This window comes from Prionailurus viverrinus, chromosome B2 (genome assembly GCF_022837055.1).
Source record: "Prionailurus viverrinus isolate Anna chromosome B2, UM_Priviv_1.0, whole genome shotgun sequence".
Classification (NCBI taxonomy): Eukaryota; Metazoa; Chordata; class Mammalia; order Carnivora; family Felidae; genus Prionailurus; species Prionailurus viverrinus.
In genome coordinates, this window is record NC_062565.1 from 150,273,774 (window position 1) to 150,288,465 (window position 14,692).

Consider the following 14,692-nt stretch of genomic DNA (forward strand, 5'->3'; position numbering starts at 1 on the left):
GCCGGGCCGGGCCGCGCCTGGACGCGGGGATGCCGGCCGCCCGCGGGCCGCAGGGCCTCTGCGGGCGGCGGGCGTCACAACGGGTTGCGGGGCGCTTGGGACCGGCCGCCCGGGCCGCGTCTGGGCCGCGGGGTGGGGGGCGGGGCCCTGCGGGGCGGGGCGGGCGAGCTCGAGGCCGTCCGCGCGGGGAGCCCCCGGGTGGCGCGCGGCGCGCGGGCGAGGCGGTCCCTCCCCCTGCCCCCGGTGCGGGTGGTCGCGGTCCCAGCTGCGGCGTGTCACCCCGGGAGGACTTCTTTCTCCTCGGTCGGCGCCAGAACTAGTGGGCGTGGTCGCGGACGCGAAAGCGGGGCCAGGCCCGGAGGGGGTGGGCCCCGGGGGAAGGCGGGGGGCGGCGGAGAGAGCTCGCGGGGCGCCTCCTGACCTCCCCGCCGGTACCTGCCCGCGGTTGGTTTTCGTTGTTTGGCTTTTAGACGGTGGGGATGGCGCCCGTAGAACGTACGCCGTATGTGTGCGCTTCTTGCCATGAAAATTGCCTTGAAACCATTTGTGTTCCTTTACCCCCTTTAAAAAAAGGCTGAACTCCGAGCAGCTGTGTTTTTAGCCCTAGAAGAGCAAGAGAAAGTAGAGGTATGAAATCTACAAATTTCAATATTACCCTGTTCGTTGATGTTTGATTTTTAATTACTTAGAGATCATTCTAAAATGCTGCTTACGGTAGCGTGTAGCCGGCGAGGAGTTTGAGTTACTAAGGATTACATTTCTTTGCTATTGGAAGGGAGGCAAAATGACTCTCTTTTTGCCTTTATTTTAGATTGTTTGGAGTAATACAAAGAAAGTTAAGGTCCCACGGTAAGTCTGAGGCTGGTGGTAAATCTTAGGTGGTGTAGATCCCTTCCCGTAGGGGAAGTCTGGACAACCAGGTCATAGGAGCTGCTTGAAGAAATGGTCCCGTGGTTCGCGAGTTCCCGGCAGGATCCTTCAGGACCTTTACTGTGTCAGTGTGCATTGTGAACACCCGCCCGGTGGGGGCACACAGTCTCACCACCACTCTGAATAAGTATTCAGGAACTGGTCGGCGACAGTCACTCCGCGATCAGGGTCTTCACCGTCCTCTGTGGCAAATCCGTCTAATCTCCTTATCTCTTTAGACTTAGGTGCCTGTGGCCGCCCCCCCCCCCCCAAACTTGCTGAAGCGCTTCGATTCCTGGCTCTTCTGCTCTTCTGTGTTTGTCCAGGTGTCCGTCTTCTCTCGGCTGCCCTCTGTTCTTGACTTGTCTGGACCCCGTGGCCCGTGTCTCAGAAACCGCAGCTGCCTCTCCTTCCAGCCATACTCGCGCTGGGAAAAGCCGCGAAGGTCCTTCAATTCAGCAGACTGCTCCTCTCCCTGCTTGTGCACGTGTGTGCTAGAGCGGTCACCCAGCGTGGCCTGCTGCTGTGACTGGCTGCTGGGTGCCGGCCTCGGCCGGGTCCGAGCAGGCCCTGCACCTCGCTCAGCACCTCCCGCTCGACCCACGCCGACGTCCACCTCCCGTTCCCCCCACTCTCAACGGCCACTCTCGCTTCTTGCTTCACAGGGAAATAGAAGCATCCAGTCCTGACGATTGGTGTGTGCCCCGCCCCCATCTGTCGCTCAGCCCAGGAAAAGCTTGCCCGCATCTGTATTTATCTGTGCCTCTTTCCTTCCTGCTTTGGTGGAGGAGGCTCTGTCTCGTCCATCAGTGGTCACTTTGTCTGCGTTTTGCCTTCTAGGTACTCTCAGCTCCTTAGCTGTTTGCTGTGTCTTTGATCTCTCCCTTAACTGTTTGCTTGACTCATGTTCCACTTTTAATAACCCGCTGGCTCTTCCCCTCACAGCCAAGTTTGGAAAGAGCATGTAGGTCCTTCCCTTAAGTTCTGGGCATCCTTTAATCCATTAACATCTTCAGTCCATTTAAATTGGTTTCAAATCTGCTACATCTAAGTAACTCCCTTTGCTGAGGTCAAGAAGAATCTCCTTATTGACCGTATTTTAGTTCTTACCTATCTTAGTTCTTTGCAGCATTTGGCATTCTTAATCCTTCTCTCCCTGAAAATCTCCCCGGAGTTTTGGGACTTTTTTCTGTTTTCTTCTTTTTTCCTTTTGACCCCTCCTTGGTTCCTTTAGCGTGATCTTTGTCCTGTGCACCCCGCTTAAATCCCTGGCGCGTTATCTGGTGGTTCTCGTTCTGTGTTCTCTCCCCGATGACCTTGGCCACAGCAGTGACTTCGGCCCTGCAGCTTTGATCCATAGCGTGAGCCTCAGACCTGTCACAGTGCCTGCTAGCCCGATTGGGCTCACGGGGACAGCTCTGTATCCAAGCGGGACATCAGAGAGGTGCCTGGACCCTGCTCTTTCTGTGCGTCCAGTGAGTTGCCTGGCTGTGTCATACTGTACCTGAGACGTCTGAGGTTCTCTGCTGCCCTCCTAGCCTGTGTTTAGCTACTTCTTTTCCACCTTGCCCATTCCTTCCCTCTAGTCTTCCCTTTGCTCGTGTCCCTCGCTGTCTTCCTGAAGTCCTTCTCCACAGTGCTCCTCAATTGGCTGTTTTTATCCACATCTGATCTTGTCCCTCCACTTTCTTTAAATATTTCGGTCGACTCACTGTCTTAAAATTCCCTAGACCAACCTATTAAGGACCTCCGTGTTCTTCTTTTTTTTTTTAATGTTTATTTTTGAGAGAAGAGAGACAGAGACAGAGCGTAAGTGGGGGAGGGGCAGAGAGAGCCAGAGACATGGAATCCGAAGCAGGCTCCAGGCGCTGAGCCGTCAGCACAGAGCCCGACGCGGGGCTTGAACCCATGAACTGTGAGATCATGACCTGAGCCGAAGTCGGACGCTCAACCGACTGAGCCCCCCAGGCGCCCCAAGGACCTTTGTCTTCTTTCCCTTCCTTATCTTTTTTTTTTTTTTTTAATTTTTTTTTTCCAACGTTTATTTATTTTTGGGACAGAGAGAGACAGAGCATGAACGGGGGAGGAGCAGAGAGAGAGGGAGACACAGAATCGGAAACAGGCTCCAGGCTCCGAGCCATCAGCCCAGAGCCTGACGCGGGGCTCGAACTCACGGACCGTGAGATCGTGACCTGGCTGAAGTCAGACGCTTAACCGCCTGCGCCACCCAGGTGCCCCACTTTTTGGTTTTTTTAAAAACAACTTTATTCAGATAGAATTGACCTACAATAAATTCAACATACTTAAATCTACAACATGTTATATTTTAACAAATTTATGCAGCCATGAGGCAGGCAAGATAGTGGCCATGTCCTGACCCTGGAAAACTTCCTCAGACCTCTTTGTAACACCCTTCCCGGCCCTGGGCATCCATGCCTGTAAGGGCCATTCAAGTGGAATCCTGCAGCGTAGGCTCCTTTCTTCCTCGACTTGGCTGCATTCATTCTGCGTGATGCTTCGAGATTCTTCATGTCCTTTGTGTTGCTGGCTGGTCCCGTCCCCCTCCCGCGTAGTGCCCGCTGTGTGGTCACGTGGCTGTTTACTCACCTGGGGATGAACTTTTGACTTGTTGCCAGGTTTCTTACAAACGGGGCTTCTGGGAACGTTCACGTGCACATCTTTGCTTGGATCTGTGCTGTTCTTCGAGAAAATACCTACAGATGGGTCCCAGGGGAGGGGTAGTTTCAGCTTTTGAAAACATTGCCAGATTACTTTCCCAAGTGATTGCACCATTTACAGTCCCGTTGGTGGAGCGTGAGGCCCCCCGTTATACCTGTAGTTCAGTCTGCTTAAGGAAGCTGGGGTGACCCACAGGTATTTTTCCTGTATCCGAATACACGTCTAATGACAGAAATAAGCTGGCCCATGCGCTGCGGAAAATCCTCTCACATACTGCCGACGAGCGGGGAGTAGCAAGTGTGTAATTTGAGTCCTGCTCACTGTAAGCGTGCTATAAATGGTAGATGTGCCCGGCCAGAAAATGTCAGCTTCACGTGTTTGGGATAGTAAACAGTTGTTTTTGTACGTAAATGTAATGTCATTTTGCAGGAGCGCTTGAAGACCTAGGCTCTAAAGTAGCTTAATAAGCAGTTGATGAAATGTTTACCAGTTATAAATAAATTTTTTTTGAGTGTTTACTTATTTTTGACAGAGAGAGAGACAGAGCATGAGCGGGGGAGGGGCAGAGAGAGAGGGAGACACAGAATCGGAAGCAGGCTCCGGGCTCCGAGCTGTCAGCACAGAGCCCGACGTGGGGCTTGAACTCACAGACCACGAGATCATGACCTGAGCTGAAGTCAGATGCTCAACCCACTGAGCCACCCAGGCACCCCACCAACTATAAATAAATACACATTTCACGTATAGTTTCATTTAACTAAGTTTGAAACATTAAGTAGTACGGAAGAGTTTTTATAGTAGTTAAGAGTTTTGGAATGGGCCTGACCATAATTTTGCGAGTGACTGTATCTCATTTATATCTTTGCCAAGACATTAAATGTTAAACCACATGTCGTAGTTGTTTTTAGGATAAACACATGACACAGTATTTCATTTTTTAACAGAACAAAACTCCTCTAGTCAATGAGAGCCTGAGAAAGTTCTTGAACACGAGAGATGGTAAGATGTTCAGCTGGTTCTTGTTTGTTTTGTCTCTCTCCGGATTTTCAAATGATGGCTCCGTTTCGGAGAGAGCAGGGGTTTGAGATGTTTTTTGAGGTCTGTGATTCTTACAACTCCTCACTTTAAAGTTGCCATTTATTGAACAGCTGTTAAGTTGTTTAAATATCATCGGTCATGGGAAATTGTTGGCTAAAAGCGCTCTAAGGAGCGGAACACTCGAGCCCACCTGTGAAATGTCAAGTTGTCTGATTAACCGTTGGCTCCAAACTGATGATCCTACGAGAAAAACGAGACTTGAGATTTTCATTGCATGACCGTGTTCTTCTAAGATCAGTTTGCGGTGAAACGGTTTAGAAGCCTTGTTTTTCCCATCAGTGGGTTGGGCTTATTTCATGGTGTCCTCGAGGAGGCTTCGGGGTTCCCGGAGGGGAGGCATATGCTCATCAGCTCTCGCTTTTTTGCAGGCCGGCTGGTGGCTGGTCTTGTTGCAGAATTTCTTCAGTTTTTCAACCTTGACTTCACCTTGGCCGTTTTTCAGCCTGAAACTAGCACAGTAAGAATAATGACTTTCGCATCTATCGTTTGAAACTTTCTCCGTCACAAGTGGGTTCGGTTAAGCTGAAACTTCATGAAATTTGACAGTTTGCAGTGTCTTGCGTAGAGATTTCTTTGGTAGTTGATTATCTGTTTTTCATAAAAGCCGTCTGCACGGTAGCTACTTGGTTCCAGTGCTGCTTCATAGAACTTCATAGAACTCCTTCATAGAAAGGAGTCTTTTGTGGCGTGATGACACCCATTAATGGGGACTTTAATGGGGACTTTGCGTGTAGGGACTTGGTAAAGGAAAGAGATAATGAAAAAAAAATTTTTTTTAATGTTTGTTTATTTTTGAGAGAGACAGAGACAGAATGCGAGTGGGTTAGGGGCAGAGAGAGAGGGAGACACAGAGTCTGAAGCAGGCTCCAGGCTCTGAGCTGTCAGCACAGAGCCCGAGGTGAGGCTTGAACCCATGAACTGCGAGATCATGACCTGAGCCGAAGCCGGAGGCTCAACCGACTGAGCCACCCAGGCGCCCCAAGTTTATTTAAATTTAAAGAGAGAGAGACAGAGTGTGAGTGGGGGAGGAGCAGAGAGAGGGGGAGACACAGAATCCGCAGCAGGTTCCAGGCTCCAAGCTGTCAGCACAGAGCCCGATGTGGGGCTCGAACTCACAGACCGTGAGGTCATGACCTGAGCCAAAGTCAGATGCTCAGCCGACTGAGCCACCCAGGCGCCCCTAGATAGTTTTTTTTAAATAAGCATTTTATTTGTTAGAAAAATGGTCTCTCTGGGGCGCCTGGGTGGCGCAGTCGGTTGAGCGTCCGACTTCAGCCAGGTCACGATCCCGCGGTCCGGGAGTTCGAGCCCCGCGTCAGGCTCTGGGCCTGTTTCCGATTCTGTGTCCCCCTCTCTCTCTGCCCCTCCGCCGTTCATGCTCTGTCTCTCTCTGTCCCCAAAAAAATAAATGTTGAAAAAAAAAAAATTAAAAAAAAAAGAAAAATGGTCTGAGTTTAGAGATCTCTTTCAGTTTCAAAAATATTTTCCTTTAATCTCTGAAAATAATTTGCATACTTTTGTGCAGTTTATATCTTACTTCTCACGTCTTATTTCTGCCCTAGTTTCAAGGTCTTGAAGGTCGAGAGAATTTAGCCCGAGACCTAGGTATTATTGAAGCAGAAGGTACTGTGGGTGGACCTTTATTATTAGAAGTGATTAGACGTTGTCAACAGAAAGAAAAAGGATCAACCAATGGGGAGGTGAGTACAGTCCTAGCCTTCGTTATCTTTTTCTATTTTAAGTATTGGCTGCTCAGCAGAGCCACGCACGTGTTTGCATACATAGTGAATCAGAGTTTAAACGGAAAGAAGCTGTTCCCTTAAAGCAAAACGAAACACACTCAGATTGTATAAAGGCACAGTTTGAGGAAAATCGGAGAAGTGGTAGCTCCCGGTCTGGAGCTGCACTCGTTGTGTGGACGGACGTGGGGGTGTTGGGGTCAGGGGCCAGGCTCCCTGGAACGGGCTCCAGCTCGTCCACCCACTAGCCGTTGGCTCTAGGTGAGCCGTCCCTCCCCGGTGGCTCCTGTGTGGGGTGGGGAGAGAGGCCGCCTCACGGGCATCGCAGAGCCTGATGCAGGAGTTAGGGCACGCGAAGCGTGGAGGACACTGCGCTTGTTGTCAGCCGCTGTCTGGTTACCATTTCAAACAACAGGGCTGCATTAGAGGCTGGTTAACAACACTTTGAACTTAAAGGCTTTTGAAAAAGAGACGTAGAGCCGGTTAAGCTGTTGGTCATGCTTAGTTTCTGGACATTTTCAAGCTTCTGTGTTCTTATTCCTTTTGTTTAGAAATCCCGCTAATGAGGTTAACGGTCTGATTTCTATTTGCAAACGTTAGCTTTACGTAAAGACGCTGTCTCACAGACGTGGATGGTATGGTGGTCGTCTCAGACACCTGGCTGATGGTGTGCTTTTAGTCCCACATGTCCCGGGTTTATAGGTAAGGTTGTGGGGGTTGCGCACTGCCACGTACACAGCCTCAGAGTTTATCTTCTGTTAGGATCTTTGAACATCAGGAAAGCCTGACTGAGCACCTGTTACATGTAAGGCCTAACAGACACTTCCAATGAAAAGATAAGATATGAGAACGTTTCTTGGACTAGAAGAGTTGAGAGCTATTCAAGCTGGAATGCGCTCGCGTAAGGAAACAGACGTTGACGTGACGCTCGTGATACCAGAGGGAGTGTCCAGTAAGTGATTGGTTCTGAGCATTTTATAAGCAGTAAGTTTAGTTAAAGGGGGCAGTGGTTTCTTTTTTTTTTTTTAACGTTTATTTATTTTTGAGACAGAGAGAGACAGAGCATGAACGGGGGAGGGTCAGAGAGAGAGGGAGACACAGAATCTGGAACAGGCTCCAGGCTCCGAGCGGTCAGCACAGAGCCTGACGTGGGGCTCGAACTCACGGAGTGTGAGATCGTGACCTGAGCCGAAGCCGGACGCTTAACCGGCTGAGCCCCCCGGGCGCCCCGGGGGCAGCGGTCGTTTCCAGTCGTTAAACCCCATCTTGCTGCGGGAGGACAGGAGGGGACAGGACCGGGAAGGTGCTCCGAGCGGCAGGAAGCAGACCCACGTCCCGGTGAGACCCGCGTCCCGGTGGGTGAGCAAGTCAGCCCACGCAGAGCCCACGTTGTCGCTCAGCTTGTGGGTGTAATTTCACTCGTTTGTAGTTTCCCAGTGTCTGGTGGTGCTTATCATGGGATGGGCGTCGTACCAGCTAGTGGCGAAGAAGAAGTCGCATAAACTTAACGAACTCCAGACCGCCTCGCTTCCTGCTCTCTCCTGGGCCGGTGGGTGGTGGTGAGCCGTGTCTGTCCGTCTGCCCTTTTCTTTCCTTCCGGGTCGCCCTTCGGTCCATCTCCCTGCAGTGCCAGCCACCCGTGTCGTCGCCGTCTCTGGTTCGCTGTCCCTCCCTCACGCGCCAGCCTTGGCTCGGACGCGGAGCCGGGCTGCCGGGGTCACCTCCCGGAGGTCACTTAACCTTCACGCGCTCTGGGTCCTCACCTATGAGACGGAGAGACTAGAAATGAGCCTCGAGGGTCGTAGTGAGGACCGAGGTTGTCCGAGCACGTAGGGTCTCGTAAGGTTTGGCCTGCGTTGCCGCCGTGTCTCGCGTCGTTACCATTCCCGCCTGCAGGACTCCCCACATCCGGCTCAGCGCCTCCTCCCGGCTCGAAACCAGGATTTCCAGCCCTTCACAAACATCCCCGCCTGGTCGGCTCACTCGGGCGTCTGAGTCCTGTGTGAAAAAACCGGCTTTATCTTCTGACCGAGCGGAAGCTGCACGAGACACAGAAATCCGCCTCCTCCCGTGTGACCGCGCAGCCCCAGCTCTCGCCCCCCCCGCTTCTCTGTGTGTGTCGGTCGTGTGCCTGTGCCTCCTCGGTCTCGCTCCGAGGAGCTGCCTCTCCCCTGGTGGCCTCGGTCGGTCCCTCCCTCAGGAGGACTCCCTGTCCCGCCTGAAGCCGCTGTCACCGGCCAGCTCTGTGTGCTGTGGACGGGGGGTCGGCCTCGAGCCGGGACCCGGTCAGAGCTCTCTCTCCCAGTGGGTTCGGTCTGAAAATGGAAACTCAGCGGTGCCTTCTTCCGTCGTCGTGACCGGAGGCCCCGGCGCCTCCCCGATCAGCCTAGCCCGTCTCACGGCCGCGGTCTGTCGGACGGGCCCGGAGGAGGCTTCCGTGGCGCCACGAGGTCGGAGACCGCTGCGAGACACCTACTTTCTGCTACTTTTCCCCTCTTAATATTGGGGTGGGTACTTCGCGTGTGCGTGTGCGTGTGGGTGCACACAAATACATCCGGAGTCGGGTTCATATTTAAAGTGGGGAGCTCACGGGTGGCCATTTTGGCTCTTCTGTCATTCACTAGTGTTCGTAACTTTGAGAGGTGAAATAAAAAATGGTAGGTTTTTAAAATTAATCTTTGACTTCTGACGCCGGGGAAGAAAACCAGCTGTGGATTAAGCCCACTGAACTCAGTTAGTGATGCCTTTACCCAAATTGCATTTTATTTTATTTTATTTAAAAAAAAAAAAATTTTTTTTTAACGTTTATTTATTTTTGAGACAGAGAGAGACAGGGCATGAACGGGGGAGGGGCAGAGAGAGAGAGAGACACAGAACCAGAAGCAGGCTCGAGGCTCTGAGCCGTCAGCTCAGAGCCCGACGCGGGGCTCGAACTCCCGGACCGCGAGATCGTGACCTGGCTGAAGTCGGACGCTTAACCGACTGCGCCACCCAGGTGCCCCCCAAATTGCATTTTAAACCACCTGAAGAATCCGGTTGCCGGGCCCGCATCCTCGCCCGGGAATTTGAGTTGACTTGGCAGAGGGTGTTGGATGTGCCCCCGCGTGGAGTCCTGCACTCGCCGGTCTGCACTGCCCCTGGTGAGCCCTGTCCTCCCTGGGAGCGCCTCGTGGTCACCCCCGTCCAGCTCAGCGGCACCTGCGGGTGCCCTCGGCGCTCGGCCTGCACCCTTCACTCTTGCCGACTCCGTGTTGAAGCTCAGCTCTTTATCTGTTCCTTTCCTCTTTAGAAATTGCACTCACCGTGTGATGGCAACCAGACAGCATCCAGATTCCTCAGTCTTGACGCATCGACTCGTCTTTCTGGCCTTACGTCTTTTTTTGAAACGTGGGACCTTGAGCTCGAGGCAGATGGCTCGTCCTTGAAAGTGACTTTTGCTTTCTCGCCTTCTGATCCCTTGTCCCCCTGCAGTGGCACATCACCCCCGCATCCGGCCGGGGAGTTCCTCATTCCCAGCCTCTCTTCCACTCTGCCTTTTGGGATGTTGCCTCTTGCTCGTCCTCTCTCCCTGCTGGCTGCCGTTGGAGCTGAGCCCTGGCCCCACCTGCCTGTGGCCGTGCCTGCTGTGGCCCGGCCCTCTCTCCTCACGTCAGGCCTCTGTTGGGGACGGGCATTCTTAACAGATCGGGCGTTCACGGTCAGTGGGAAGCTTTTGTAGACTTGCGTGCATGGGAGGTACACGTTTGTACACGTCTGGGAAGGTTAGATGGTGAGATCGGGGGAAGGCGGATCTCGACCAGGACGGTGGCTGTAAACACAGAGACAAACGGGCAGAGAAAGATCCCCTGTGAAGGAAGAAGCGGCCAGACCGAGTGAGCTAATATCTTGGCAGAGGGCTAGGGCCTTGGAGGGTAATCGGGAAGAAGAGAAGTTCGCAGAGGTGAGGTGAGGCGGTCAGCCTGGGAGAAGGCGACGCCGTTACTCGACGTCACGGGGCCGCCGGAGGAGCGGAGGTGTGCAGTGCAGTGTGTTTTCGCGTTTAAAAGCTGCAGTTGTTGGAAGGGTTCTTATGTTAAAGTGACCGATGTTTAATATGCATACGGTGCACAGAGCTTGTGATGATGGAGCGGGTGAATTTTAGGAGGTGATTTCCGTTCAAGAAACATGGCAGAATTCCTCCTTTGCGTTTAGCGTAGCGCCGAGAGCTGACCGGCCGTGCCCTGCGGACGGTGGTTGTATGATGTGGACGTGGGCGGTGACAGGGCTGGACGGGCACCGGGCTCAGAGAGGAGGAAGGGAGGGGCGTGGTCGTCGAAGAGGGCGACTCATGAGAGTTGCTCGTTGATACGATGGAGACACAGTGGGGTAGGGAAGCGAGTCTGGAAGCAGGCCTGTGGCTCACGGGCTGGGTTCACATGCACGGGCTGGGCGGGGGTGGGAGGCGGGGAGACTGGGTCAAGGTCATTGAGCGAAATACTTAGGTGATTGGGATCTAAGTGTGTTTCGTTTTGTTTCTGTTGTACTAAAATTGGGGAAAATCTCATAAGAATATTTACGTTAATTACAAAAACACCAACGTCCCGTAGTAGTTTTAAATGCTACAATTCCGTTGAGGCATGATTAGTATATTTATGTTTTGCTCTGAACCTGTTTTAATTTTAAACCGTGAAATGTTTTAGGGTGCGCTAGATCTCTCTGATGTGCATTCTCCACCGAAGTCACCGGACGGCAAGGCGAGCGCACACAGCGGTCCCAGCAAGGTGAGCCGGCCGCGGGGACTCTGCTGCTGTCTCTCCCGTCGCGTGACTGACGCCAGCGCTGCGTAGTTTTGCGAAGACGCGTCTTTCCCCTGATGCAGCGTGTGGTTTTACAGATTATTTCCCTTGGTTGGGACTGTGTTGAATTTTGTGTCCTGGGGAGGAATATGCTGTTGAATAACAGAATTGGGGGATCTGTGGGCTCATGTGGTCCTTGGAACATCTTCTTCCTCAGTTTGGTCCTTGGAACATCTTCTTCCTCAGCTGACCAGGACATTTACTTACTCTTCGCTTATAAATTCCTGGCTTGAGGGTACTAGGTTCCAGACTGTGGTTCCAGGATATCGTTGTGTTGAATATCGCAGATGGGGGACCAGTTTGGATGGTAAATTACAAGGGTTTTATGTTAGCGAGCCATTTGGAGGATTCATACGAACGTACGTTTGCTCTGGCTGTGTGCGTAGGGGGCGGCTATGGGTTGTTGAGCCGAGGCCTTCCGGTCTCAGGGATTTGGCACCCTGGACGGGACTAGAGCGGGACCCTGGGACTGGAAGTCGGGGGCAACAGGGCGGCAGAAGCAGGATGCTTCGGGAGCGTGCTGCCCCGTGACCGGTCGGGCGCAGCGTGCACCGGTGGAACGGGCCAGTCCTAGCCGGGGTGGGGTCGGGTCGGGTGGCGTTGGGACAGTCGCTCTGATCTCTAGCCCGCAGGGTTAGGGTGACGCGCTGGAGGGGCTGTGCGGGTGGTTCCAGGTGAGGCGACGTGTAGGGGCCAGACGTGGTGGAGGGGGTTTCTCTCTCTCAGATGCCCGGGCTCAGACACCGAGAGCGGCCCCTGCTGTGTTGTCGCCGGTTCTTGGATGTGGCTGCTCCTTTTCATTTTTTCGATTTGGAGACCAAAGCGTTTGGTGCTTTATTTCCCGCCGCGGGAAGGGGCCGTCATCCCGTGCGTAGCGGTCCCCTCTCCCCGAGGTCTGGTGAGCTTTTTCTGTGGGGAAGGTTTTCCCTTGATGCTCATGGGAGGCCGTGACCACAGTAACAGAGAGAACGAGGTTGTGAGTGAATTTAAGAAGCCCCTTGAAATGAATTGTCAGCTGTCAGAGCCTTTGTGAGCAGCACTGCTTTCTGTGAAAATGTCTGGCTGGGAAGGGGTTCAAATTAGCGCATATTCCAGAACATCAGTGCCCACGGCACTGAGCTCTCTGGACGCTCTCTTTTTAGCAGAGTAGCAGTATTTTTTTAAAGCCAGTTAGCAGCACCGACTTCTGCACGCGGTGGGTCTTCAGGATAAGACAGCAAAGCCTCTCGCATGTTCTTACTCTCTGTGCACAGACTTAAGTTTCAAGATCTAGGAGTTTTGATGAGGATCGTTGAAGTTAGCTGGCGGGGGAACGTTGCCCCACGTGCTCACAGGACAGTGATGTTGTCTTGCAGGGTGATTGAGAGAGCGGTCCTCCGTGCTCCGGGTGGCCGGGGCCGCTCCCGGTGCCACGGCCGACTCGTGTCAACGGGAGGCCTTCCGATGGTGGGAACGCGGTTCCCGGTAGCGCTGACGTGTGGATTCGGAGTTTTGGCACTTTGCCCACCTTTCACTCGCCTGCTTTCTTTTACGGCTCGGTGCTCTCTGAATCATTTTGGGCTCTGAGGAGAGCCTGTGTCTTAGAGCAGGTGCCTTACCGGCCCGGGAGCCCACAGAGGGGCCTGGGGACCCTGGGAAGTCGTGGTCAGGCCTTGGGGCCAGCCCGACCTTCGGAGCCCGTGCCGTGTGCTCCCGAGGAAGCTTCGGGAAGCGGTTGCCCGCACAGCTGCCGTGGGGCGGGCTGCGGCCGCGGTGTGGACGGGTGACCGGGTAGCCGTGAGGCCCAGCGGTTCCCCGTGGGTTGAACCACTTGAGGAAGGGAGTTAAGGCAAGAGAAGAAAAAAAATAGCGGGCCTCTAAAAAGAACAGATTGATTCAGGTTTCCGGTTTTAAGAACTTTGCTAATCGGAAGCTTTGTTAGTTTGGTGATGAATTAATTTCTTTTTGAAGATTTATGCTTTGTGGTAAAATGTCATTTTATTCTCATGCTCAGATACCAAGGTACACAGGACAGGGTAAGAAGAAGACAAGCAGGCGGAAGTCTGGTGCCAAGGTAACACGCGCGAGGGCAGAGGGGGAGCGCGGCCCGCGCCGCAGCAGACCACCAGCCTGGGGGCCGCGGGTCCCTGCCGGGCGCTGGGTCCCTGCCGGACGGTCCCTGCCCGCCCCGGGCCCGTGCTCCTTTGACTGCGGTCACTTGTGATAAAGTCACGGTGCCGAGAAAAGTAATCTGACTTTCAGCTTTTATCCGGGTGAAAATCATACTGTTGTATTTTTCAAATGTGCTGTTAATTTTACTTGGAGAATTCTTTGTTTTGTCCAAAAAAAAGTCGAAAATATTTATTTTCCCTTTGGATGGTCCTATACATATTGTTTTTACAAATTTTTTTTTTAATGTTTTTATTTATTTTTGAGAGACAGAGCATGAGCAGGGGAGGGGCAGAGAGAGGGGGAGACACAGAATCCGCAGCAGGCTCCAGGCTCCGAGCTGTCGGCACACAGCCCGATGCGGGGCTCGAACTCACGAACTGTGAGATCATGACCTGAGCCGAAGTCGGAGGCTCAACCGACTGAGCCACCTAGGCTCCCCTTTAAAAAAAAAAAAAAAAAAAAAAAAAAATTTTTAACGTTTTTATTTTTGAGACAGAGAGAGACAGCATGAGCAGGGGAGGGGGTCCTATTCTTATTCTTAACGTTCTGATTTTTATCTGAGGTAAATAGAACATCAGACTACTTTTTGGATAAGTTCCAGGCGATAAATGAAAGGTGTTCAGCATTCAGCAACTCATCTGCCCGTTGCTCATCGATGTCGATGACGAGCCTTTCCACGAAGCCCTGGCCGCGGGGGTGCCTGGGGTGGGGGGTGTGTGGGGGTGCACGGGGTAGGCGCACTGAGTCGTCAGGGATCTGTGCCTGGCTGTGTTTTTTTCCTCCCCCAGAGATGACAAAAATTGACCCAACCAGTAGATTAGCTGCTTTTATTTATTTATTTAAAAAAAAAAAATTTTTTTTTTTTCAACGTTTATTTATTTTTGGGACAGAGAGAGACAGAGCATGAACGGGGGAGGGGCAGAGAGAGAGGGAGACACAGAATCGGAAACAGGCTCCAGGCTCCGAGCCATCAGCCCAGAGCCTGACGCGGGGCTCGAACTCCCGGACCGCGAGATCGTGACCTGGCTGAAGTCGGACGCCCAACCGACTGCGCCACCCAGGCGCCCCTAGATTAGCTGCTTTTAAAATTTAAGTATTAGAGTTCTTGGAAGCACACTACTCATCAGGACAGTTTTCATACCTGTTTAGGATAAGATGTTTAAGGTATTTAGTTTTTAGTTCTGTGAGATGCTTCAGTTCTTGTGGAACCTTAGCTTATAATTGAAGACCTTCAAACTTAAAGGGCTTTTAAACCCTGGATTGTTGTGTTAGCTGCCTTCA

General features: G+C 52.6%; 1 protein-coding gene across 4 annotated transcripts in view; it reads left to right on the forward strand.

The window, feature by feature from the left end:
• CEP43 (centrosomal protein 43) overlaps nucleotides 1–14,692 on the forward strand; it is a 29,545-nt gene that overhangs the window by 209 nt on the left and 14,644 nt on the right. For 2 of the 4 annotated variants that reach the window (XM_047859422.1, XM_047859420.1), the window contains exons 2-7: nucleotides 574–627; nucleotides 4,533–4,587; nucleotides 5,055–5,143; nucleotides 6,249–6,386; nucleotides 11,105–11,185; nucleotides 13,254–13,313. In XM_047859422.1, coding sequence (XP_047715378.1) covers nucleotides 574–627; nucleotides 4,533–4,587; nucleotides 5,055–5,143; nucleotides 6,249–6,386; nucleotides 11,105–11,185; nucleotides 13,254–13,313 — 477 coding nt within the window. The remainder of the gene's footprint in view (nucleotides 1–573; nucleotides 628–4,532; nucleotides 4,588–5,054; nucleotides 5,144–6,248; nucleotides 6,387–11,104; nucleotides 11,186–13,253; nucleotides 13,314–14,692) is intronic. The other 2 variants (XM_047859421.1, XM_047859423.1) reach the window with 2 other exon arrangements.